Genomic DNA, 26,063 nt, shown 5'->3' with positions numbered 1-26,063 from the left:
TGTGGACGTGGTGTAAGGTTACAACAACAGACGGTGGTTTGAACAAGCCAACCCTGGAGGCAGAGGGTAGACATACAGTTTCAATTATCTGTAATCTCAGTTCTGGGCTCCGGTTTTCACATACAAACACAGGCTGTTTATTCAATGGACATTTCATCGGTCACACACACACTGCGTCGTAACATGCGCACACACACACCGGCATGTTGGTCAAACACACAGAACCCGCCATCATACAATAACTGACATGCACATGTGTACATAACCAGGCAATCACAGGTTTGGCAGACACACACATGGAAATCTAAAGAGGTAAACAGCGATATGTTTGATCCCGGCTATCAAAGCTCACAACTACCCCCCACACACAGAATGTAACACCACAAACACACACACACTATAAAGAGTCTAAATGACTCCGCGCAGGGCTGCTCTATTACTGTGTTTTGCATGTACGCACGAGTTCAAACCCATTCTGCATGTAAATGCAGCGGTGGCGCATTACCAGATATCATTAGCATGTCTCTGTAATGTGGGGAGCTCTAATGTCTCTGAATGGGATCCAGGAAGTGAAAGTACATCAGAGCCGAGGCTGGGGCAACGCTGGCGCTCTATTCACTGAGTGCCTTTGTGTCCGTGCGTGTGTATACGTGGATGTTAATATCGTGTGTGTCTTTGTGCGCGGGTTTAATATGATGTCGGGAAGTGAACGCTCCATCTTCGGATGGCAGCGTCTGTGTGTGTGTGTGTGTGTGTTAGGTAGGGGGCATTATGCAAAGGGATGCATAATGTGAGGTAAAGGGGGCATTAGTCTCAGCAAGTAGCTGGGACTCAGGTGGAGGAGCTTCAGTGTGTGTGTGCGTCCTGAACGAGGAGTAATACGTCTTCTGAGTGGAAAAAAAGAGAAGGGAAGAGGAAGAGAATGATGAGGAGGGACGGAAATGCGAGTTTAGATAAAATTAGTGGAATTCTTTGTCCATTGATTGTATTAACATAATAGCCTGCAGCCATAGGTCTGGAAGCTTTGTTTATTAACTCACACACACACATATTATGGATGACTGTCATATGGATGCTTTTCATGCGGAAGCCCATTTCCCCAAATTAGACAGCCTGCTTTAGTGCCAGATGATGTGCCTTGAAATACTGTGGCGCACACACACACACACACACACACACACACACACACACACACACACACACACACACACACACACACACACACACACACACACAAACACACAAAACAAGTCTCAGTCTCACCATGGCAACTGGTAAAACAGCAAAATGAAATTCATCCAGGTTGGAGCGAACATGCAGCAGTGTGAGACTTCTGATGCTGGCGGTCAGCGGGCAAAACGGCCTCGTCTTCGCAGCGCCGGCGGCGGAGAACGACGACGCGCGCTTTGTTGTTCGTGTCCTCATCCTGACCCCGGTGACATCACGTACAGCGCCGTGCGTATCTTGAGATGCGTGCACATGTGCGGCGTGTGAGCGGTTATCAGTGGAAAAGTTAATGTCTTGTGCAGACGGTAGCTGACAGAAAGCCAGATTCTCTGGACTCCATGCCAGACCACATTACACACACACACACACAAACTCAATCACACACACATGATAGGGAATTTCCTACTTCCCATGAGTGTCATGTGGTAAAATTGTAAAGCTGAAAGAGTTTGTTAATCTTTGAGTTCTCTGCAGTTGTGTGTGATGTAGTTCCCCTTTTCTGATTTTAAGAAAACAGTGAAACATCTTTCCATGATAATGAATTGGCAACTGTAAGATTCGCTGGTTTACACTCACTTATAATCCTGCAAGTAATCCTCTTTTCACTAAATGTATTTGTAATTATTGTGTATTTTTCTGCACGTGTAATTAAACACAGCTACGTTTTCTTGTGTCCTGATTTAGTAATCTAGTTACATGTAATCTGGTACTCCCCAAGCCTGCATGCATCCAATCAGCAGATCTTCATACTCCTTTTAATACTTTCTCATCAGGGAAAGCAAATGAGCGTAAACACATCAGAACAATCTTTCTTATAAAGTGCACGATTCTGTCGAGTCACTGCGGCGGCCGCAATTCACCAGCTGACAAACGCTCTGACAGAATGCTTGGCGCGTGTGTGAGTGTGAATGAGCGGAAAGTCACTTTTCCATTTTTCCAAATTAGAAAGCCATGCCTTGACAGTGCCAGATGATACGCATTGGAACACACACACACACACAAACACACACACACACACACACACTCACACACACCAATCAGCTCTAGCGGCACAGCTGTCGCATTCATCAGAAAGTATTGCCGGAGCTCAGGAAATGAATTTCTTGGAGCACTTTTGGCTTTGCTGTAAATTTGTGATGCTCATATATACAATAAGCCTCAAATGAGAGTCCAAGTGCTTTGACACAATGCCTGAGCAGCGCTTTCATCCTGTGACTGAGATGCTCAGATTTGCCTTTTCCAAACCGCTTTTCTCCGCCATCTCTTTTCAAACGGCATAATTAGCCTCCTGTATTGCCATCTTTCCCTCCTTCCATCCATCCATCCCTTTCTTCCTCCCTCCATCCATCTTGGATGCTAATTAAGCATGTGTCTCAGTGTGGAGCCGCTGCTTGGCGCCCCATGCCCACCTCCTGTTGGCAACCTCACCCCCACGCCCTGCATCCGACTGGCACAATTGATGCGGAACCCACCAGATATCCTTCCTCGCGCCCCCCTCCCCTTTCCCTCCGTAAAAAATGACTGTGATGAGACTGTGTCGACTCCCCCCCATGGGAGGAGAGGGAACAGATAAGACAGGGAGGGACAGGACTGAGCCGCACAGGAGGGAAAACTGACAGAGAAGTTGTTAAAGACGTGTGCGGACACAAACAAAACAGAGCAGGAAACTTATGAGCAACAGAGTCTAACTACTGCTGCCACTAACTGCTGACAGTTGGAGTTTGAGATGCAGAAATGCAGAAAAAACACACCTCTATGATGATGTAAAGCAACTCTAGTCTAAGCTTTTAGCAAGTTTGTTTGGAGTGACTAGAGTACAGAAGTTGTGTTTGGAGTCAAGCAGTTGATTTATAACACTGCCCCAATCCTTCAGTTCATTCAAGGACAACATATTGCACTGTTTAGGATGTTCTTGTGTTTCTGTCGTGTTGGAAAACAGCTGCTGCCTGCAGAGACGAAGCCTGCAAGACTGCGGCACTCCCAACCAAGCGGCACTGAAAAATGAGACCAAAACTCGCAGTTCCTCGAACGGCCACGTAGCAGCTGGCTCCCAAAAGCGAGTCAGTCTCCACAGACCCTCATTTTAACGTTTCCAACTTTAGAGCAGCTTTACAGATTCATTCTAATGACAGGTGCCACAGACCTCTGCACAACAGACCCATTTTGGTCATTTTAAGGGCGGGGCAGGTGAACAGTATTTGCCACATACAAGTGGTATTGATCCTCTGGAAGCTTTGAACCTGCAGTTTAATTTGAGATGCAGCTCAGATCTCCAGAATGCCTAGAATGATCATTGCCATGATCTATTACGCCTCATAACTTTTTGCAGCAGCTTTTGGATTGACCTCGGTTATTATACAGATTTAGTTTGGAGAAAAATGGTCAAAAATTCCTAGAAAAATACTGCATTAAGGCACCAGGACCTTAGGGAACGCTGCAGAAAGAGTCATGCTGTGATTTGGTGTCAAAAACTTTTCACATTTGGAGTTTTGAGGTGCCCTCGCCAAGGTTTAGACTAGCTTTAAAACTGAGCCTGCTACATCCTCTGACGTTGGACTCGGATATAGGCGTCCTTGCGGCGCTGAAGTTGCACTAATGTAGGGTTTGGAGTCAGGTTTTTTTTTATTGTTTGCTGAAGAAGTAACGTAGCTGCTGGGGCGTCTGATTGTGGATGGAGATCTTTATTAAAACAAGCCTGAAAAAGTTAAAGTGTGATCACACATTAACAGCATTTTTCAAATTCAACCGGTGGATGCAGTTTTAGTCCAACACAAAAAAGTGGAGGGTTTTACCATAATTATCTCCCGAACTCTGTCTGCCTTCTCTGTGTTTTCTGTCTTGTTCTTTCCCTTGTGTTTGCTCGGTAGCCACCGGCCTGACTCTCTCCGACTGAAAGCTTCTTAACAAAATTCTAAATGCGCCGTGTTCCTGCGAAACGGCTTGTTGGCATAGTTACCGACTAATAACCAACCGAAACCCAAAAAAGGTCACGGCACCTTTCTTCACTCTAGTCAAGTCTGGGCCCTGTCGGCGCACGCGATTATGCTGTATTAGGAGGCTTTCTGAGCGTGTGTGTGTATCTCAAACAGGAGGCTCACTTGCCCCCCAGTGTACACTAAACACTCCCACACCTGGACCCTGCTCACTCTGAGCTCGTTAGCAGCAGATGGTACACACACACCCACGCACCCACACACAGGGGGACCAAAGGTTACACACACTCAGACTGGAATGCAGTCTATTTTGGTAATAGGCCAATCTGCTGGTAATTGTCTTCATTGTTAGTGTTTGTTTAGGCCTCAACTCTTGACCTCAGAATGGCTCCTTACATTTACATACAGTTGGGTTCAGACTTTGACTGGATGTGAGTGTGTGTGTGTGTGTTTTAATCTTCCTGTGTGAGGATGTAACAGGTAGAGTGAAGCTCATTAGCTGAATTAGATCTAGAAGAGTTCACCGTGCTCTTACTTCCTTCCATTAGTTGAAAGCACGGCTCCGCACGGACCACTTCATCTGTCTGAATAAATTTGCTCCGGGTTTAAACTTTCGAACAGTTTACATGAACTCTAAATAAACGGAGCGTGTTTACGTGCGTCAGAGCTTGTGCACGTTTTACACTCTACGGGAAGTGTGCTGATGTCACCGGCTCCGAGTGGGCACGGAGAAACAAAGAGAGAAAATATGTTTTGCAACCCGAGAGAGTATTTGATTTGTTTAAGAGGCTATTAGCCGTGAACATTTTGCAACTGGACTCTTCAGGATGACACGATGTGGTCGATTTTATCTGATGTGGCTTCGAAAAGCACTTGTGTCCATATTTGGTTATTGTGATTGCAAGTAGAAGATTAGGTTTCATGTTAATTAAACTGATGATTAGGGCTGTCATCATATTAGATTTAGATTTTCTCTGGCTGTAAGGGTGGGGTAAAGGAGGCCGGGGGTCCAACGTGCTGGATAATTTACACAATATTAGCATATGTGTATTATTAACATGATATTTCATTTATTTATTTTTTTTTTTTTTTATCACGACATCTCTATTGCTCATCAAGGTCGACCAAACCCAATCAGTGACTTTGTAAACTTCTAGAAAATTGCCTTTGACTTTAAGATGGAGGTCCTGCACATGTGCGCAATCAACATGCATCTTAAACCTGTTCCATGTGTGGGTCGATGTGTGTGTGTGTGTGTGTGTGTGTGTGTGTGTGTGTGTGTGGCCATGGCAGTGGCCATGGGGTGTTGTTTATTTACAGGGGCTGTGTCCCTGTTCCTCTCCCCCTCTCTCGGTCTGTTTGCTTCCCCACTGTTCACTGAAATAACATCCAAATACCCCTGTGAGAATGTGTGTGCGTGTGTGTGTGTGTGTGTGTGTGGTTGGTTTCATTCTAACCTCTCCAGGTTATACCCCGAAAGGTGTGTCACAGGGCGTGCGAGTAAGAGAGAGACAGTTTGTTCGGTTTATTATTTTTTTACCACGCTGCGACACAAAAGCCATACAGAGTGTGTGTTTGTGTGTGCAGCATTGATGTTTGCACACACAGGCTGCAAAATCACGACACATCCTCCAACAGCTCGCCCTCCGGTTCTGTCCAGTCATGCATCTGTGCTCTGTGATGTCACCACTTCCACAGCGCAGGTTAAACAGTCTTCTGTGGCCCCCCTCCTCCAGTCACAGATTTGCGGATGCGGGGGTCGACACCACCACCGGCGACAGAGGCTTTGATGAGCGAGTCCAGCTCCTCACAACCTCCAGTGGCCTGCTGCAAATGTCGTGAGGTCGACGCGTTTGACCTTCAGGTACTTTGATGCAACTCCAGAACCTCTGAGTGAGCTTTACTGGTTTTAAAGGGTCCATTCGCTCAGAGTTCTTATGCAGGAGAATCCAGATTTGTCTCACAAAGGGAAGTAGTTTGTTTCCAAAGAACAGAATATTCCCATCTGAACCTGTCCTGGGGGTCAAGAGTTCTGGTCAGCGCTGCAGAAAATCACCTTGGTACTGCATTCCCAGACGTCAAACTGAACCTCCATCGGTCTCAGAGGCTGTGTTCCCATCTAATATAACTGTTCACTGTTGCCAGTTGCAACACAGACCTTTGCATATAGATCCTTGACTTATTGATGGTGGTGTGAGTAAGTGGACACACCACTTTGACCCACATCCTTAGAACCAGAGAACCCCAGGGCTGCAGTTTGAGTGCATATTGACTCACTGGTAAGGAAGCAAAAATCACAGACATCCCCTTAAATACTGAGGAATTTCTACTCCTGCACCATGAGTGTCTTGACGGGGAACATCACTCCCTGGTGCAGAAACAGCACCAAACTGGACCACATGCCAAACAAACAAAAGACCAAGACAAAGACTGATCAGTCCTGTATCTGCGTCCTCTTGTAGTGAAGTGGTGGTACCTCGGTAAAGAGACACACACACTCAGAGGCGACCCCTGTGAACCTCCCGTTCTTAAATTCAAACAGAGAGTGGTGACGAGCTTTGAAGTGAGAGCGGGCGCAAGTGAGGAGGAGAATGGGAGATTTCTATCAAGCTGCAGACAGATCACACTCTGCAGTTTGCCCGTAGGCCAGAGACAAGCTGTGGGGATAAAGACAGACACCAAATAAGTCCCTGTAGGCCTTTGTCGGCCCAGATGGGGAGGAGGGAGAGGAGGTAGGGAAAAAAAAAAAAGAAATCCTCACCCGGCTGCTGTGCAGCATTGGAATGAAGTGACTTAAAACAAAAAAAAAAGGAGGGGAGAGGGAGAGGAGTGTGTTGAGCCTCGGGGATGAGACAAGGACAGGGAGGAGGAGTCCGTGGATGGAATCGCTCATTGTGACTTTGCAAAAGGAAAAAGAGGGAGAAAGGTGCAATGCGTGTGTGTGAAAACTCTTGATGGCGGTGGGTGGAAACATAATGCTCGAATGAGATGTTCACTCTTGTCTTTGTGTCCCAGGAGTGTGAGCAAGAGTTCAGCCTGTGCCTGAGTCTGAGTCCATGTGTGTGCTTGAGAAAGTGAAACACAGAGGTGCTCCTGTGTGCGCCCATCAAACGGCCGTGCGAAAGCCGACGGCAAAGAGCGGATGATGTAAAACGATATAGGTGGTCAACAACTATGAAATTAGAAAGGAATCACGGACGTGAATGAGCCTGCACGCAATGTTTGCCTCTTTATCTCTACACTCTTTAGTGGAAAAGTATAAAGTTGTAATCAGTGAAATAGAGCGCAAAACACCAGGGTTTTAGGGAAGATTACTTAAGCCGAGCAAAAGACCAAGAGCAAGTCATAAATTTGCCTAAATGCTAGATTATTTGCTAAAATTGTAATTGCAACTCTGAAAAAAACAAAACACTTAAAAGCCAAACTGTGACTGTATCTTTGCACACATTTGTGCATGAAACTGCTCATCAAACTGAGTAGCAATCTCGTTTTTCCCATTTGTAAATTACCTCTTTAATTATGTAAAAGAAAGAGGGGCTGACCAGTGACTAACAGGAAAGACTTGTGGTTGAGACAGTCAGCGGTTGTGGTCATCAGATTCAGCTCAATTAAAGACGCTCCTCACCGCAAAAACGAGGGTACTGACCGTTTTATTTACAGTGTGATCGCGGTACCAACAGTCAGTCTAACTTAAACCATGACAAGTACTTTTAAAGGGCTTTTCCACTGGTCCTTAAAGGCATGCGTTAAAACGGTATCTGTTGTATAATCCATGTCTCACTCATTAGCGAGGTTTCTGTACAAATTTAAGCCAATTCTGAGCAAATCGGCTGAAGAAAATTCAGGTGAATGCTTGTTAAATGTTCACTGCAGTAGAAAATTTTCAAACAAAGGTCTCCCAAAAAGCACATTTGCAGTTTCCACCTACCTTTTCTAATGCACTACTTCAAAAAGCACATGGAAATGTGCTGATGGAAACGGCCGTTGTTTCACTGAAATAAAATACTCAAAACTCTTCCACAAGTTCCAAGTAGTGTTTTAAGCAGCGTATTAGCAAAATGACAATTGTTTGGAAGGTGGCGATAATGGACGGACAGAAGAGAGGCGTAGGCAGGAGTGCTTCGAGAACTTCCATGAATGTTTTAATACTTTCATTCTGCTGTGAAAATCTGCCACCGCTGGGTTCCTTTGACTGACTTCAAGCTGACAAAAGCTCAGGTTTAAGGTAATTTTACTTGTTTCAAAAGCAAATCAATTTGTTTTCAGAATATTCATGAGGCAACATTTCCACATGATGTGCCTTATTCTGGAACGTTTTAACGTATTAGTGCGAGGAACAATTAAATTTGCATTGCAAAACATGGATTTATTTCACCTCACCTAAAACGATGTTGCAAGACTGAACATTGGACTAAATTGCTTGTAAAGAAGGAACAATCTTCGCAGCACTACTTTCATTTTATGACTCTTACCTCAACCCCTACATGCACCGAGAACAGGCTTCTGTGAGCTCTACCTCCTGCCTTATTTCTCCTCTATCATTTTCCTCCTGTTCGGCCGGTTTTCCAGTAGCACGTCACAGTAGCTTGTTCAGTGTAATTCCGGGGTGTACGATCCAAACACTAACTTGCGGTGGGCTGGTGTGTAATTACACGAGCCAGAATAGCACCGAGCCCCGTCCAGAGAGTTGGGACCGACGGGCAGCCTTTAATCAGCGCAATCCTCGACTGCTGCGCGAGGCTAGGTGGGCAGAAGAGTGTGTGTGTGTGAGCGTGTGACAGAGAAGTCGAGGGCGTGTGTTTTGCGTTCGAGCATCGAGGGAAGGGTGATCTCAGAACAGGTCATGAGGAGACCAGAATCAGGAGATTGTATTTCTTGTAATTACTCAATTATGGGATTTTCCTCAAAAAGTTTCTGTGTGTGTGTGTGTGAGCATGGATTTGGCTCAAGCCTCCTACACTTTCAGAAATAATGGTTCCAAAATGGTTCTTCCTGAATGGCTGATGTTCTATCTAGAAACATTTGCTGTTGAAGAACCCCTTTTTTGAATGACTGGTTATTTGTAAGACTAAAGTGACATTTGTGGTTACTGCAGTGTGTCTGGTGTTCGCAGTACCAAATGATGCTGTGAGGCTCTATGATTGGCCAGTGGTTGCTATGTTAGTTGGTTACTAAGGAAGTGTTCTATTTGCACAAACTGACAGCTGATGACCAGCATGAATAGACTGACACGCTGCTGCAGGATTTATCATAAAATGCTTTATGTCTGCGGAGAGAACAGTCCTGCCATGAACGCTGCAAACACCGCAGTAACCATAAATTAACTTTCAGTGTCCATTAAGAACCCTGTTCATCCAGAGAACCCTTTCTGGAACAAAGAGTTCTTTCAGGATTATTTGAACCTGAATGGCAAGCTAAAGATTTTTTTATGGTTCTAATTAGAACCCTTATTTATAAGAGTGTACAGAGAAATTAACTCAGAAAACAGCCTCATTTTGGCCAAAGCTGAGGTCTGCAGGCCTTTGATGGTGTGTGTGTGTGTGTGTGTGTGTGTGTGTGTGTGTGTGTGTGTGTGTGTGTGTTGCCTCTCTATGGTTCATTGTGGATTGTGTGTTTTTATGTGCTTGTGGTGTGTTACCTCTTAAAAGTCTGTTGTAAAATATGTGGGCTGCTGTTTGTACACGTGTACGTCAGTTTGTGTGTCGCTTGTGTTCAGGCTCATTTATACATACTGTGTGTGCACGTGCACGTGCTTTGTGTGTTAGTACATGAGTACACGTGCACGTGTGTGTGTCTGCATGTGTGTAAAGTCAGTCCAGAATAGTCCACATTTCTAAACTTGAGCATGTTTGTGAAAAATAGAAAGCAGGACTTAATCCAACTTGCTTGGTGATCCAAGTGCTTCAAATGCGGCTTTTCCCATGGGGATTCTAAGTGTGTGTGCGTGTGTGTGAGTACGTGTTATGTGTGTGTGTGTGTGAGTGCGTAAGAGAGGAAGAAAGTGAGTCACACAGAAAGAGGGATGTTGAGTGATGGCGTGTGCTAGCCTTCTCTATTTCTTCATTAAAATAGCGCAGGTGCCTCAGTAAAATCTCAAATCAACACACACACACACACACACACACACACACACACACAGGGCATATGCTAACCTGATTAACACTAACATTAGACTAACATTAGTGCAGCCTCCTTCAGAGAAACACCCCCGGACCAGCTGCTCCCTCTCTCTCTTTCTTCCATATGCACAAACGAGCATCTCGGCCTCCCACACTCCCTTTCTCCAATTCATCTTGTTTTAGAAATCTACATTCTTAACAGGATCGAAAAAGTTTTTAATTAATTGGACAGCACATAGTGGAGGGAGGAAGCGAGGGAGAGGTACATGAGATGAGATCCAAACCAACAGTCCGAGGGCTGCATACCGAACTCGGTCCTTTTAAGGGCACTGATTAAATTACGCTGGCGCTACCGAACACCGATTCAGATTAGATCTGTGCCAAATTTTTGTATTTCTGGGTGAGAGTAAATTAGAGTGGACAGAGAGCAGCCTCGTGCAGACAACACTCGCTGCAATATTTGCAATGCAAAACACTAGCTGGCCAGTGCAACACGTCTAACCTGCGGAAAACACCTGGCAAAAACCCTAAAAGCTGAAGAGTGATTTGTGTTTGACAGCCTGAATGACAAGTCCCCGACAGCAGCTGCGGCTAACGTTAGCATGGCTACAGCTAGCTAAATATTGATCAAGTTCTGCATTAGAAAAAGATGTGTGCTGCAGCGTTTCCCCAATCCCTGATGAGAAATTTCCGCCTTTTGCCCCCTTCAGGTGGAGATTTAATATCATGTTCAAGGACATCCCTTCCTTCAGCCTCTCCGACACCACCTGAGCTGCTTTCAACCACCTGAAGCCGTCACGTCTCTCTCTCTTCCTCCCCCGCTCCATTCCTTCAGTCGTTTATGTCAATGCCTCCATGTGTCTGTCGGCTCCTCCGTCCCATCTGTCTCCTCCTCGTGCCAATCCTCTCCCCCCCTGTTAGATGTGCCATTTCTCATCCCACCCATCTTCCCCCTGAGGCGTCTCTTTAAGTCTCGCTGCTTCGACTCTGCTCTGTTGCTTAGTCATGTTTTCAGTCCCTTCCTCACGTACGTTCTCTCTTTCCTTTCTGCCTCGCCGCCACTCCCCGTCCCTGCTTCCCATTCCCCTCACATTCTCCCTCGTTCCTCTCTCCCACCTCTCCCCTCTTGGGTCCCCCTCTTGTCTTGATAAGCAGCTTTCTGTTGGGTGACACCGTTTCTGTGGCAGCCTCCCCGACAGTGGGCACGCAGCGGGACGAGCCTGCCAGCACATCCATTACACCTGCGCCCTGTGTGAGTGTGTGTCTGCCGCTGGATTGTTCGCAGCGGAAGGTGTGCGGTAAGAGCAGGCACTTGTCAGGTAAAAGCAGTGATGGTCGGTCACTGGGGCACAGTGGGAGCCAACCAGTCTCACCAGTAAACAAAACTAAATATCAATATCTAACCACAGAGGGCCTGTGGGCACTTTTTCAAGTGTGCTGCCACCATGTTTTAAAATCTGCTGCTGATAATAAACTGTAAAAAATACACACGTTTTAAAAAGTCAGTCCAGGTTGATTTCAAGTTGACTGAATTTGAAAAGACAAGTAATAACTAAGTTTGTAATAATTCAAAACAAAGAAACTTTTTAGACAAATTGAGATGAATTATAATAAGCTTAAGATTTTAATTTGAACCAACAACTCTTCAGTCATGCCAACGAGTACTGCAAACAAATGCATGCTGGGAAGTCTGCTTATAGCTATAGGAACTTAATTTATTGAGTTGATTAACTTCTGTACAATACATTTACTCAACTCATCATTTTAGGTCAAAATACTTCAAATTCCAGTGCTCTGCAAACAAACACTGCAAGTTTTAAATTACATTAATTTGAATAAATAAAACTTGCACATTTAGTTTAAGTTTAAGGAGGAATATTTCATAAATTTACTGTAATAAATCATAAAATGATCATGATACATCCTGAAACTTGCTATTTTGACAACAACACTACAGCTGCAGTTTCCACCTGTGAAGTTCTGGGCTGGAATGATTGATAATTAAATTTCAAATCAATGCAAAATGTTTGCCAAATGAGTCAGTGTGTGTTTATGAGTTGTAAGAAATCAATAATAATCTTTTAGAAGGAGTAGATGTTTATAACTGTTAAATTTAGCAACATGCTAATGGAGTTTAGTCACTGACCTCCAGTTGCAGAGTCTGTATTTTTGGAGCTTTTATTTTCAGAATAACAGTCTGAACTTTACACTGACAGACAGCTGATCATCTTACAGAGAGTAAATTATAATGTTGTGCTTGTCTTGTGCTCCTGCAGCCTGCCTGAGCTTCCTCCAGTCAGTTCAACCATAGATTGTACATTAAATAGAATATCAACCTATATAATGTACAGTTTATGGCTCCAACTCACTGCAGGACTCACCTTTGGACACATTTCGCTCCTTTAAAGGAGCAGACGAGTTGATTCCACTAAATCCCTTCATGATTTTTTACAGTTTAACTTTCACACTTTATTTCTAACACTAACTTTTTTTGTGTTGTTTCTAAAAGTGAGCTTTTACATCGGTGCATGTTCACAGATGAATATGTGCGCATTCATTAGGACTGTGGGCGCAAAAAACAATCGGGGGCTTTTGCCTGCGGGCACGAAGCACCCTGCACAGATCACCAGTGCCCGTGTGTGTGTGTCTGTGCGCGTCTGCGAGTGTGTGCAGGCCCCATCTATCACGGTGACAGGCTGGTGCGTGTTTACTTAATGATGTGGGGGTTTATTTATGAAGTGATGGCCGACGTGTGGGAGGGAGAGAAAGGAGCGAGAGAGGGGGGGAGAGATTGAGACAGCCTGAGGATGTGACATTAAAATATCATCAAGGTGATGGATGTCCGCACGCACAACATTAGAGAGAAGCACGAAAAACAGCTGCGCGACGGATGACAAGTCGTATCTGGACTTGTGCGACTGTTCTCTGTGTGTGTTTTATAATGACTCTGAGTGTGTAGTCGCGTGTGTGGTTTTCTGTGACTTCTGTGTTCATTAAGGTGTCACATGTGCTGCCACTGTTGTTTACGACTCACGGGGTAATGAGTTGAAGATAAGATGCATGAGTTCATACAGTGTGTGTGTGTCTCTCTGTGTGTGTGTGTGTCTTTACTACAGAGGGTAAACGAGCCTCTGGTTCACTGAGGCATCACTCATTTCAGCTGACCACGCATAACACGGTCACATAAAGTACATTTACATTATAATAAACATATCACAGACATGCAATCAGGAGCAGAGTAAACAGACACACAGTGTGTTTGATGTGAAGCTCTCTGGATGTTCAGCTGTGTCACAGTCGACCCTGGACGGGCTTATTGTATGTCCAGTAATGACCACTAGGGGGCAAATAAGCAGTGAAAGAAAGAAAGAGAGAAAGAAAGAGAAAAAGAAAAGTCTGATAATTTCTTAACAAAACATAAGTAGATCCCTCATAAATACTTAAAAAAACCTCACATAATATTAAAGTCTAAACAAAATGAGTAAACTACTATTGCTGCAATGATGAGGCCTGAAAAACAGATTGACGTCATTCGATCAGGCAGACAACACAAGTTTCAAACTGCAAATCATTTCTGAGGGGAACTCTGCCAATTTTAGACGCGAGGATCAGTCACGAGCGGCAGCACTCAGACTGTGAAATCAGTTGCATAATGCCTTCTTATTAGTGTGCATAGTTATTTGTCAGGACTGAGAAAATAACCTCCGCCGTAGAGGTTTTTGTCCCCGATCCGAAACACATCCGTGGAAAATCAAAGGGCATAAATTCTGCCGATTATTTTCTTTTATCAATGAATCCCTTGATCGTGTATAATAGTGAAAAAATCAGTTCCCAGAGCCCAGAGTGATGTCCTCAGATGCCATAAGATAAATATTCATAACTGAGAAGCTGAAAATTTACTCAAAACAATGAATCATTTATCAAAATAGCTCGTGATTAATTAAGTGAATAATTGTTATTGACTAATTGTTGCAGCTCTAAAAGATTCCTGATCTTAAAGGGACCAAAAGACAATCAGACCCAGTCAAAATAAGCCCAGAGACAAGACCCGAGACAGAATTTAACTGACAGCAGGTTGATGCCACTAATTAACAAGCAGCCGTCATCGAAAAGAGAAGTGATACATGTCATTTTTTTTTCTTGCACTTGACAGTTCACACTCTGTCTTGTGTCATAAAGCACATTTTCTTTCTGAGACGATCACATCACCCCACAGGATCAGCATTATGGGAAATGTAGCATCAAGCATTTATTCACCAATACTAAGGGCTAAAAGACAAGATATCTCTTCCTCTGCTGAATCGATTTTGACGAAAGACCCCAAACTTTACCAAAGTAAGTGTCCCTATAAAAGCTGTCATTGAATAATTTAGGTATTGCAGTCAGTTAATGAAATACTGAGTTAAAACCACACCAGCATCAGGCTCTCGGACAACAGCGTGGTGTCTCCTGTAAGAAGTCACTCCAGACTCATCTTATAGAACAAAGAAGTCTATAAAAAGAGAGCGCTCGTGTACTTTTGTGGTTTAATTGGCCATCAAGACATTACAGAGAGCCTATCATTAGCATATGGAGAAAATAGACCGAGAGAAGGGACAGTGTGATTGTCATAATTACAAGTGTGACCTATCCACAGACAGGGAACATGAGGGCAGGGTCAAATTAGAGACAGATAGACAGACAGGGACACAGAGGGAGAGGGGTTAGTGGAGGGAAATGAGGAAGGGACATGAAGTCCTTTTTGAAGACCAGATTTAACTGCACACACACACACACACTTAAAGCTGCAAACACACACACAGAACTCCACCGTTAGATCATGACAGACGACCGCAGGAAGAATAAACAGAGACATGAATAGATATCGCAACTACAGTCTTTTATCCCAGCTTTTGTTTATGTCAGCTCAGGTTAGCGTGTTTCCCATGATCCTCCAGCTCAGGAGAGTAAATGGAGACACGCGCACACACTCATCTTCTTTTTAAATCACACATAAACCACTCAGAGAGGGAGAATGGAGCTCCTGGCCTTGTGTGGAGAGCTTGGAAAAACCTTTTTAACCATTCATGGCTAGAGAAACGGCTGAGTATAAAAGAGCAACAAGGCACAGTGGCGGCGGCGGCGGTGGTGGTGGAGGCGGCAGCTAAAAGGCTGATCACACAAGGACGAAGCTAGTGAGTGAGCGCCGCGCTCAAGTGGTCTGCTTTTACGCTCTTCTCATACCACAGAGAGAGAGAGAGAGAGAGAACAGGTAAATGTGTGCAGATTAATGTGGCGGTGAAACTCCACTCTGTCAGCAACTGATGGGAAAAAAAACCATCAACGTAAACAGAACAGCGCTCAATTATGTCGTCTCACACAGCTATATTTATCTATACGCAAGGCTCGTTTTATTTTTTGAAAAACTAGAAGTGTTTCTTCATGATGTGTTAGTTTAAATGGACATTTAGCCGTACGTTAACTTTCCAGTATGCTGTATGCAGTGCTGGGGACGGTCGCCGACTCAGACTGTCTGAGGGGATAAAAAATATTCCAGTGAGAGAAAATCGCTGCAAACATTAAGGTGAAAGGTTTTCTGATGTGTAGCAGCATCTGTATGGCACTGCACTGTGTTTTCTCCACTGGAAGAGCATCCCAGAGAAAACAGACATCTAATTAATCAAAATGTTCGCGATGACAAAGGGGTTACATCAGAATTTCTTTTTAAAAAGTTTATATGCAGAATATAACATTCATCCTGCTTTGCATCTTTTTGTCGTACAGGAATGCCTTCTTTTAAAAATATTTCTGGACAGCGAGGTTCAGCAAAGCTACTGGAGTTAGTAAAACATAATGATTTCTTCTTGTAAAACCTACAATTTTAGCATTAACAGAATCAAAATGTGAAGATTCACACATTGCATCATCTCCTGTTGTATCGTATCGTATCATAACGAGGCTGAATCGTTTTGTACCAAATTGTTAGCTATTTAAAAATACGATACATATCGAATTGATCTCAGTCAGTAAAGATGCACATCACTGATCGCAGGATATATTTTTAAAAAAATCTGAATATTAAAACATTTTTTCTTTTGTATCTCAGGAGGAGGAGTCCGCCATGCCTGTGACCAGCTGACTACATCGAGATCTACATATTTTTAAGACTTTTCAACTTTTTTTTATTTTACAGGTTAACTAGTAATTTGTAGCCTTTTCAAAAGTACCCTTCCTAACACAGGTTGTATGTGTGTGTCTGTGAAACATAAATGTGTGTGTCCATCTCATCAGCAGAGACAGAGAGACTCTGAGTAACACACTAACCGGCGTCGACATAAACAAAAACAAGGACAAATGTCCAGACTGTGGTAAGAACATCTATTCATGTCTCTGCTTATTCTTTCAGTGGTCATCTCTTTGCAGGGTGTGTGTGAGTGTGTGTGTGTGTGTGTGTGTGTGTGTGTGTGTGTGTGTGTGTGCAGACTGCAGACACTCATAGCTGAAGATAAAATCTCCAGCTTGTTTTTTTAGGGGAGAATTGTATTCACAGTTGACAGTGTGAGACACCAAATTTCAAGAAGAAAAATCTTGTAGTAAAAGGACAGAAAGCAAAGACGTATCATGAAGTATCAGCTATCGTTTTGTAAACAAGCCCATATAAGATTTTTGAAGGTTTTCGTCAGACTGCCGTTGTTATGTGAAAGAACACATTATAGTGTGTTATTTTCTAGAATTATACGGCATGCATTTATAGAAATGCAGGAAATAGCATACTTTCTGTTTTTCATTTTTGTTGTTTATGGATCCAGAAAGCTTTATTGGTTCACCCCGTCTACGTCTGAAACCCAAACCACCGAACTTTGAAACTTGTGCAGCTCAGTTTCGTTCAGTTTGCAGCTGTTTTTGCCCAGAGTGACTCTCGCTGACTGTTTTTACACGCGGAAACTGTTACTGTTAGTTTGCAATCGCTCGTATTATTTGTGCATTTTTCTGTATTTTTAAGTTCTTTGTGAATTTTTTTTATGCAGGTGGATGCTTATCATTGTTTTCACACCTGAAACCAAACCTGTAGCTGCCAGTAGTCCCTCCTTTTTATCAGCCATGGAGTAGAAGTTTTGTCTTTTTTGGGCAAAAATGCATTTTATGCATGTAAATATAGCAAGAAGTGTATTCAACCTCTGCAGGAACAAAAAGTTTTCTACATAATGACAAGAATTCTTTATTTTCAGTTGTTCGATTAAAACTTTCCAGCCATCCTGTTGTGTTTCAATATAACATTCCATTATCATCTTTTCTCTCCTTTTTGTACCCAGTATTACTTCCTGGATGTTATACTATTTTAGTGTTTCTTTTCTCACTATGTGTGTGTGATTGTGAGTGGGGTGTTTCATTATCGGCCTCCTCAGGGGAGAAACCCACCGCTGGTTCTTCACCGTGGACGCCGCTGTCATTTTTCGGGTGAAAAACAACAATCTGATCAGAGGTTGCGCCTCACGCTCGCTGCGCTTTAATTGCATCAGGGTTTCGGTACCGACTGAGTCACGGCGAACCGAGGCAGGAACACATGCCGCACAGGGATGTGTAATGAGTGACGAAGCCCGTCGGGCCTCAGAGTAAACAGCCGTAGTGTGTGTGTGTGTGTGTGTGTGTGTGTGTGAGAGAGAGAGTGCCTAATGAAGACTGGTTCTCAGGGCTTCACTGCTCAATAAACAGAGACTACAATAAGCGAGGGAGTGAGCGCAGCAGGAGGCAGGTTGTGTCAGGTGATTGGGTATTGGCGATGCTGTCAGTAAATCCATCCCATATTTCCCAGATGCCTCTGCTCCTCTCCGTGTGTCATTTAATGAAAAAGAAATCTAGCTCAGAGGAAATGCCTTCGCAAATCTCCGCGGTCGGATTCAGTGATTCTGATACGGATCAAAGTGTGATTTTCTGCATCCTTGGGCTCGCTATTAAAAAAATCCCATTTTAAAATGGCTGATAAATGGCTATTGATTTCCATGGCGAGTATGCTGACTTCGGGAGTGTACGGAGGTAAATGAAATGATTCCTCAGGCCGGATCGATACAGGTCCAGGGACATTTAGCCGTGCAGCTTGGTTAGCAGAGGCAACTACAGTGAGACGTCTCAGGCCTTTTGTTCTTCTTGCCAAAATAAGAGATTCAACGAAGAGGACATGAGGTAGGAGAGAGACAACGATATCAGAGAGGAGAGGGAAAAAAGAAAAGCAATAGGACACGAGAGCGAGACAGAGAGAAGGTTGTGGTATAGAGCTGAAGAACAGGGTGGATGGAAATGTCACCGGTCTAATAGATCTCTCCATAAACTAAATGAGGAGGAGAGCGGGCGCCGCCTCGGTGGCACACAGCACCTCAAAATGTTAACAAGAGAGCTGAAAATAGCCTGAGAAAGGCACAGGGGGAAAACAGGCTCAACACTGGAGTGCTCCAGAGACACACACACTTATATTTCCTTCATTTAACATTTGTCTCTGCAGCTTGTGTCCAGTGCGGTCTCGCTGTCACTTCATGGCATTTCTGCGGGTGTTTAGGCCAAGAAACAAACAAACCCTCGCTCTAAACTTATTTTCCTGCGCCGCTGACAGGCGTGCGGACTCACCCGGTTCGGGTCGTGGTCCAGGACTCTGCGTCGCGCGGCGTCGAGCTCCTCGTAGCCTGGAGCGGCCCGGGCCTGCTGGTACTCCCTGCGCAGCCCCTGGAGACGCTGATCACTGCGGAGAGACATGGAGGGAGGTGTAAATAACACAAGAGAGAAGCTGTTATCTTACAGATTAGACAGGTAGAGTCCTCATCATGGCCTTAAAGGGATAGTTCGGATTATCTTCCAACAAAGAAAAGAAAAAAAATACCATCCTGTCATTGTCCTTTGGCTCTGGTGGCTCAAACATGCCTGGACATAAAGCTGCTAGAAAAAGCAGAGCGGACCTTTTCATCCTCAGCTTACATTTATTGTTGCTTTACAGCCAAATATCGCTCTCTCCAAACCAACCCAACTCCATAGGCAAAATCAGTCATTTTAAATCGCAGAACACATGAGTTGCTGGTCTACCGCTGCCTGGATCAGCTGATTTGTTTGCAATTGTGTGAATCCAAACCAACTTTTTAAAACACCAAAGTCACACAATAACACAAACACACTGACTGACTGAGGCAGTGGTAGACGAGCAGCTCATTTTTGCTGATGGAGTTTGGTTGGTTTGGAGAGAGTGATAATTGGTGTGCATAATGCTGCTAAAACTGACACTGACCTATTTTTAATTGGCTAAAATACATGCTGTCTGCTTCTCCAATACACCGATAATTTTCCAAAGCCATTCCACGATCTAAGATTTGATGCCGTTTGTTCATTTTAAGGGATAAACAGTCTCATCCTCAGCACAGCTGCGAGCGAAAAGTGAAGAAAAGGCCAGGTGAAACGTGGTGCAGCAGCTCCTGTCTTTGTTAAATCCACCAGTATTCTTTTGCTTTGCACTGACAACCCTTGACAGGGCAGGAAGACTGACAGGCAGACAGATAATATCCACAAAGCACTGCCTCTGAGCAGACATCAGCGCCTGAACTGAACCTTCTACAGCTGACGGAGAAAAACCAAGGTGGAAAAAACAGAACAAAAAACATTTGATGGATGTGTCTTTTCACTTAAAAGTCCAATACAGCGTTCTCCTCAATTTAACTACAGACGAGTCGATGCCCAAATGATCCTTTGCAGAAGGTGACCAAAAGGTGAAGAAGAAGAACACCTCGGCAACAAGGGAGAAGGGAAGAAAAGTGGTGGCGACTTCCAGAGAAGAGATAAGAACTCAGGACAGAATGGGGACAAAACTTAAAGAGAAACATCATCATGCTCACTGGACCTTAATGCTAGATAAGCCACACACACACACACACACCTGAGAGTACAGAGCTGGGAACACGTAAACACACACACGCGCACAAAAAGGCAACAGACAAAAATGGTGCGTCTGGGTGAGAATAATCCTTCAGGATGTGCTACCAAAGTATGACACAGTTGCTGTCGTTTATCTGTGTTTACTGGCTGCATTGGAAACAGGTATCTAATATTGACACTGATATGCTGTTCGTTTGCTATTTCGTGTTCGGGAGATACACACCGTGCAAAAAAAAAAAAAAAATTCAAACACGGCGAATCAGAAAAGAAATGCAATACAAGGAAGGGGGAAAAAAAAAGAAGCAAACTTTCCACCCATCCTCTGCATCTGTAAAAGTCAAAATGCCCCCCGAACAACTCGCACGCAGGGAGAGGCCTTTGTCCGCCACGTAAACACCCACACGCAGCCTTCATCAGAGCGGCGTTGTGCCGTACATCCTAATGGTCTGACCTCCAGGCAGATATTGACCAAAACGGAGCGGAGGAGAGGGAGAGCGGCAGAGAGACACAGAGCAGATAGAGAGGTTCATTAGTGGAGTACATAGCTTACATGTTTAAGTCTCTCCTGCGACCCTGCCTTTAATTAGAAAATCTGGCTGAGGCTCCGAGTGTGTGTGCATGTGTGTGTGTGTGTGTGCGCGCATGTGTGTGTGTGTGGAGACAACCTCAGGAACGTGTAAAAGTGTGTATTTCTGTGTGCGGAGAGTTAATCCTTGTAATTTGCTATTTGGGACACACTGTGACACTGCCTGTGTACACATATACATACACTCTGAGAAACACGGGTTCCAAAAGGGTTCTTCCTGGAGGACTGAGGTTCCGTCCAGAACCATTTGCTTCCGAAAGACTGACTCGGCTCGACCACACGCACGAAAGTCAATCAGTCGACAGAGTGGCCAGTTGGGAACCATTTTTTGGGGGGTTCTGATCCAATTTGTCTGTGGTGTAAATGCTCTTAACGGTTCTAAATTAGGTGCTGGAAAAAAGGCCGTTCCAGTTCCATGATGGTGGAAAAGCCCTATTTAGAAAAGATTCAACCAGCGGCCAAAAGGGGCCAAGCTTTAGAACCCTTCATGGTTCTAGTAAGCACCTTTACTTCCACAAGTGTATCCTGATTTAATGCAGCCTGCCTTTTATCCAACTCAGAAGGGACAGAAGGCTGAGTCACACACACACACACTTCTGTGCCGTTCTACACAAATGTGTGTGTTCTGCTCAGTGCAGATTCCCAGTCGACGCTCAGGACACAGAAGTCAATCCTGACTCGCTGCCACGAGAGAAGAACTTTCCAAAAAGTTTCCGTTCTGCTCCGAGACGCCAACGCAGATGCTTCTGTTTTATACAGACGGATATCTGGGGCTGTGCTAATTGTTGCCTCTTCAAAATTGGTTTAACGGTTTGCTATCAACATACAGCTAATCAATACAAATCTCTGCCCCCCCTCCTCTAAAGTGCAGACAACTTGCCATTGAGATATTCACACTTAATCTCTTGTATTATTTATTTATTCACTTTCTTTTTATTACTCTAACTTGCCCTCTGCCGCCCACTAGTCCCACTCCACACACAAACAAACAAACAAACAAACAAACAAACAGACCCTCAGAGAATGGATGCACAGAGCCAAGTTGAGATTTTTTTTTTTCCCCAACGCCACCCCTCTTCTACTCGAAGCCATTAGCCAATCCCTGGGCCCGTAATTAGGGCTGCCATTTTGATTGAGCGTGCGTGTCGCTCTCCAAATGAAACAACACTGTAATTATCTCATTATGCCGCGGCCTCCATCACCGACAACGCCAAATATTATCATATTAATGGCTGAAGACTGAGGCTGATTCTGGATAAAACATGGGGTGGCGTTGGAGGGGGGGGGGGGGGTTGTTGAGTTTGATGGGTTGACAATTCTGCAGGCTGCTTTCCAAACAGTGACAGAAGAGGGAGAGAGGGATGCATCCTATATAAATGTGTGTGTGTGTGTGTGTGTGTGTGTGTTTAGAGGGAGACAGGTAGGCTCCCCTGTTGTCATCAGCAGCTAATAACTGCCGCTGATTGCCTGTCTGCAGGCCCGAGGCCAGTTGCATAAACACAACAGATCTCAGCTCCACTGATGTACGATTTTCTCAAAAGAGCAAAGTGACATGAAGACACTGTGATTATACGTTACATCCAGGAAAAACTTTCCTAAACTCTTTCCTCTGCCATTTTTGCGAAACACCGGACAAAAGCATCATTTAATTCAAGAGAAAACTGCTCCTCCTTTCGACTCTCAGTCAATCACAGGTCGGTAAGATAGTTGATTTTGAGTCTAATTCTAATTGGTGACTATAACACAAAGAAGTCAAATGAGGCAGGTAAGAATTTGTGAGATGATCAGAAAGGCTGCAAGAGAAAACCAAAGCGAACAGCTGAATTACACCCAAACTGTCAGTCTTAAGTTTACAGTATATGGACTTTTTTTTGCAACATGATTTGCAAACAGGCACACGAACAGACACCTTGTGTTGTAGCTCTCACTTCCTCTGAGGTTTGGAGAACAGTGTTGTGTTATCATATCTCAGCAGTCACTTTGGCGAGAACGATGCAATAGTAACAACAGCGCAAAATGCAAAAATAAATCACTGGCTGTGATGAACCAGAATTAACCTTGCGGTTCAGTATAAGGGCTCTGTGGGCTCTGGGCTCTTTCTTTGCACAAATGTTTCCACGTGTGATGTATGGAGGTCTGTAAGTTCAGAAGGGCATCAGCCTGAGTGTCTGACATTTAAATAAACTGATCAATAAATCAATAAAGTCTTATTTTGCTATATTAGCTGAACCACAGAAATTGACAGCACTTAAGTCGGACGGGTTTTTACCTTCAAGTATCAGATTTCATCTATATTTCAGAGTATCTGACTATGCAGGTTGATGTGAGAGTGCGCCGAGAGAGGGGGGAAAAACTGGAGGAGGACGGAGAGGGAGAAGATGAGACACGGGAGCAGGAAATGAAAGACGCATCAGACGACAGAATGAGAGCAAAACCAAACAGCAACACAAAGGACGGCGATGGGAAACTTGGAAAAGAGTGAAAGAACGAGCGAGGGAACTGGAGTGAGAACAAAACCGTCTGCTATATGAAAGCGAGCGGCAGAGAGTGTGCGAGGAAAGCAACTATCCCGTGGTGTTAGCCAGTGTGGGGGCAGACTAATTAGGAAGTGTGCGCAGCCGCCGGCTGGTTTGGCGACTTCTTCTTGCTGTGGCCAGCTGATTTAAACACAACACACTGGGGGGAAAAAGCTCAGGCAGGCAGTTTTTTTCTTTGCTGCCTGCGTGCTGGAGGTAAGCACACATCAAAGTGCACGGTCAATGTTTGGTTTCCTGGTGTAGTGTTGGGAATAGAGTCGGACAGACACTCAGTGGAGCTCCGGACTATAAAAGCGATGGGAAAATAAAAGATGATTTTACTGTTTACCCCCCAGAAAACATAAAGAAATGTACCTTTTTATCATCAGTCTGAATTCTGGTCAGTTATTTTGAGTCTAACTGAAAACTACAAGTTGAGTCTCACTTAGATTATCTTAAAGTTTGCATCAGAAGAGGCCTCAACACAAACGTTACGATAATTTAAAGAAGTGGCCAAACTACTGAAAATCACGCCTGTGGTTGTCCCTGTTACAGAGTCAGGTGTCTCCTGGACCACATTCAGCCACGATGGCAAACACACAGACTCACAAGCTGGAAACACTACAGGCCACACTGTCGCAACCGGTGAAATAAAGGTCAAAATCAATGCAGCAGAGGCCAAGATACCCTGACTTTCATTCGCTAGACAAAAGTACTAATGATACACTTCCCATAATGCAACTCCACAGCATCATGCACACAATTTTCAATCTCAGAAACTTCACAAAACCTCCGCACTGCGTAGTACTAACTGTGTACTGCCTTTAACCATGGTGACTCAATATTATAGTAATTTTGAAAATTGAGTCAGTGGAATGAAGGAAATTTGGTTTGCAGCCAGATAACTAAGTTAGTCCATATTAGTTAGGAACAACACAGAATTGTGACTTCTGGCAAAAAAAAAAAAGAATAAAATCTTTTTTCCTGCTGAACTACTGGGTTCTTTCTAAAAATCATTCGAGTGAATCAGGCCCAGAAGAACAAGCAGTACTCTGGTTAAATTGATCATTTCAAACGCTAACAAGTCCAAAGGGTTTGGGAATCATTGCCTCACCCAAAATAGTGCAGCCTCTAATCTAACAGGCACATTACTCACCATGTATCTGTTTCCTGATATTAGGCAACTGCACAGCAGCCATAAAAACCAAACTTGATTAACTCACAATCTAACACTAGCTTCCAGTAACAGCCAGTTTCCTCTGAGTTACTGACCATGAACAAAAGAAAAAACGGGAAGATGTTTGAATGCAAAAGGAAACATTTTAATTGCTCACACAGAGCAAAAAAAAAAAAAAAAAAGCTTTAAAGGCATAGAATGACTTAATATGCAGTCTACACTAATGATGTGCTGCTTTCAAGGGAACAACACATCCTTTTCTCTTTGAGCTCTTCCTCAGGCAGGTGCTGCCTGACAACTAAATCCACTGCAGGAAAACAAAAGCGTGTATTTTCTGTTTGCATACAGAAAAAAGTGAACTCCTGCATCTGCCTTAATGGGAAGTCTCCTTATATAATGTCAGCCGCGCGCCTCTTTCACGCCACTTGCTTCCCGTCTTTTTCAGTCTATAGGGGAATAAAACTGTGTCGCACCAAAATGGCGGGGAGAAAAAGGAAAAAAGGAACTAATATTATTCAGGGCTTGCAAAGGCAACCAGCAGATCTACACCCAGCAGACCTTGCAGTCTCTTTAAAAATGTCCCAACAATTAGTCGAGGCTGTCTAGGCTGATTTGAGAGTTGGAATTTGTCACGGCGCAGGTAAACTTCCTCGTGCCACTGCTTGAACCGTGGCAGAAAAGTGGGAGCGCGCTCACTGATGTGTCATTTACTCGCCTTAGCTTACAAGCTCACCTTCATCTTCCTTTTCTTAGCACAATGGTGCGTTTTACAAACACACCTCGCTCCTCTCCTGCTTTGGCCTCACTCTTTTCATTCGCTCGCTCCTCTTTCATCTCATCTCCCCGTTTCTTGCTCTAGCTACAAAGACTGCCTTCTGGCTAATAAAATTTGACAAGCATAGCTAACCTTTTTTCTCCACAGGTCAGCCTCTAGCATACCTCTAATCAAATGTGACGCCCATCACGGCACACACCTGCCATCGAAGGCGTAATGAAAATGTCCGACAGTAAATTAGGGAGACAGTGCTGCGAGTCCACTGTGGAGGACCTTGACAGGAAGAGAGGGGAGGAGGGGGGCAAAACTATGCAAACACACGCAGGCCACGCGTGCTTACTTTAAAAAAACATTTTGATACAGCTATATTAGCATTAACACGCCATATCCCACATGTATAATGAGCACATTTCCTCCTCAGCATCATTAAAACAGTGTAATGTAAATGATGAAAGAAACAGATCTGTTGTTCCCTTGGAAACAATAAAAATTCAGCATGCAGCTATCAAGGACTGCTCTGCAGGAACATAAGGCGCTGTGAAACTGGAGAAGGCTTGTTTGCACTTCAGCTTATATATATATGTACAGTGTATATATACACTCAACAAAAATAGAAACGGAACAATTTGTTTTTTTGGTCCTATTTTTCATGAGGTGAAGTGAAAGATCTAAGACAGATGTATTTATCTTAAGTTCTGTTCTGTTCTGTGAGCACTTCTTTGCCAAGATAATCCATCCACCTGATTCACACAGGGATACAGGTACCTCTTTTTTTTTCCCAGGATGGCAGAGTCATGACTACATTCCTAATAAACACACTTAATATAAACAGCTAACTAGAA

The 26,063-nt window shown here is 44.0% G+C and overlaps 1 protein-coding gene across 1 annotated transcript in view; it reads right to left on the bottom strand.

Annotated features, from left to right (window-relative positions):
- Nucleotides 1–26,063, bottom strand: part of pard3ba (par-3 family cell polarity regulator beta a) — a 175,625-nt gene that overhangs the window by 19,341 nt on the left and 130,221 nt on the right. Inside the window, exon 22 of the mRNA XM_084713388.1 lies at nucleotides 18,878–18,989. Coding sequence (XP_084569514.1) covers nucleotides 18,878–18,989 — 112 coding nt within the window. The remainder of the gene's footprint in view (nucleotides 1–18,877; nucleotides 18,990–26,063) is intronic.

The sequence above is a fragment of the Lutjanus erythropterus genome, chromosome 24 (genome assembly GCF_056507025.1).
Source record: "Lutjanus erythropterus isolate fLutEry1 chromosome 24, fLutEry1.hap2, whole genome shotgun sequence".
Classification (NCBI taxonomy): domain Eukaryota; kingdom Metazoa; phylum Chordata; class Actinopteri; order Lutjaniformes; family Lutjanidae; genus Lutjanus; species Lutjanus erythropterus.
The sequence above is the reverse complement of the archived record's forward strand: the minus strand, read 5'-3'. Positions and strand labels throughout refer to the sequence as shown.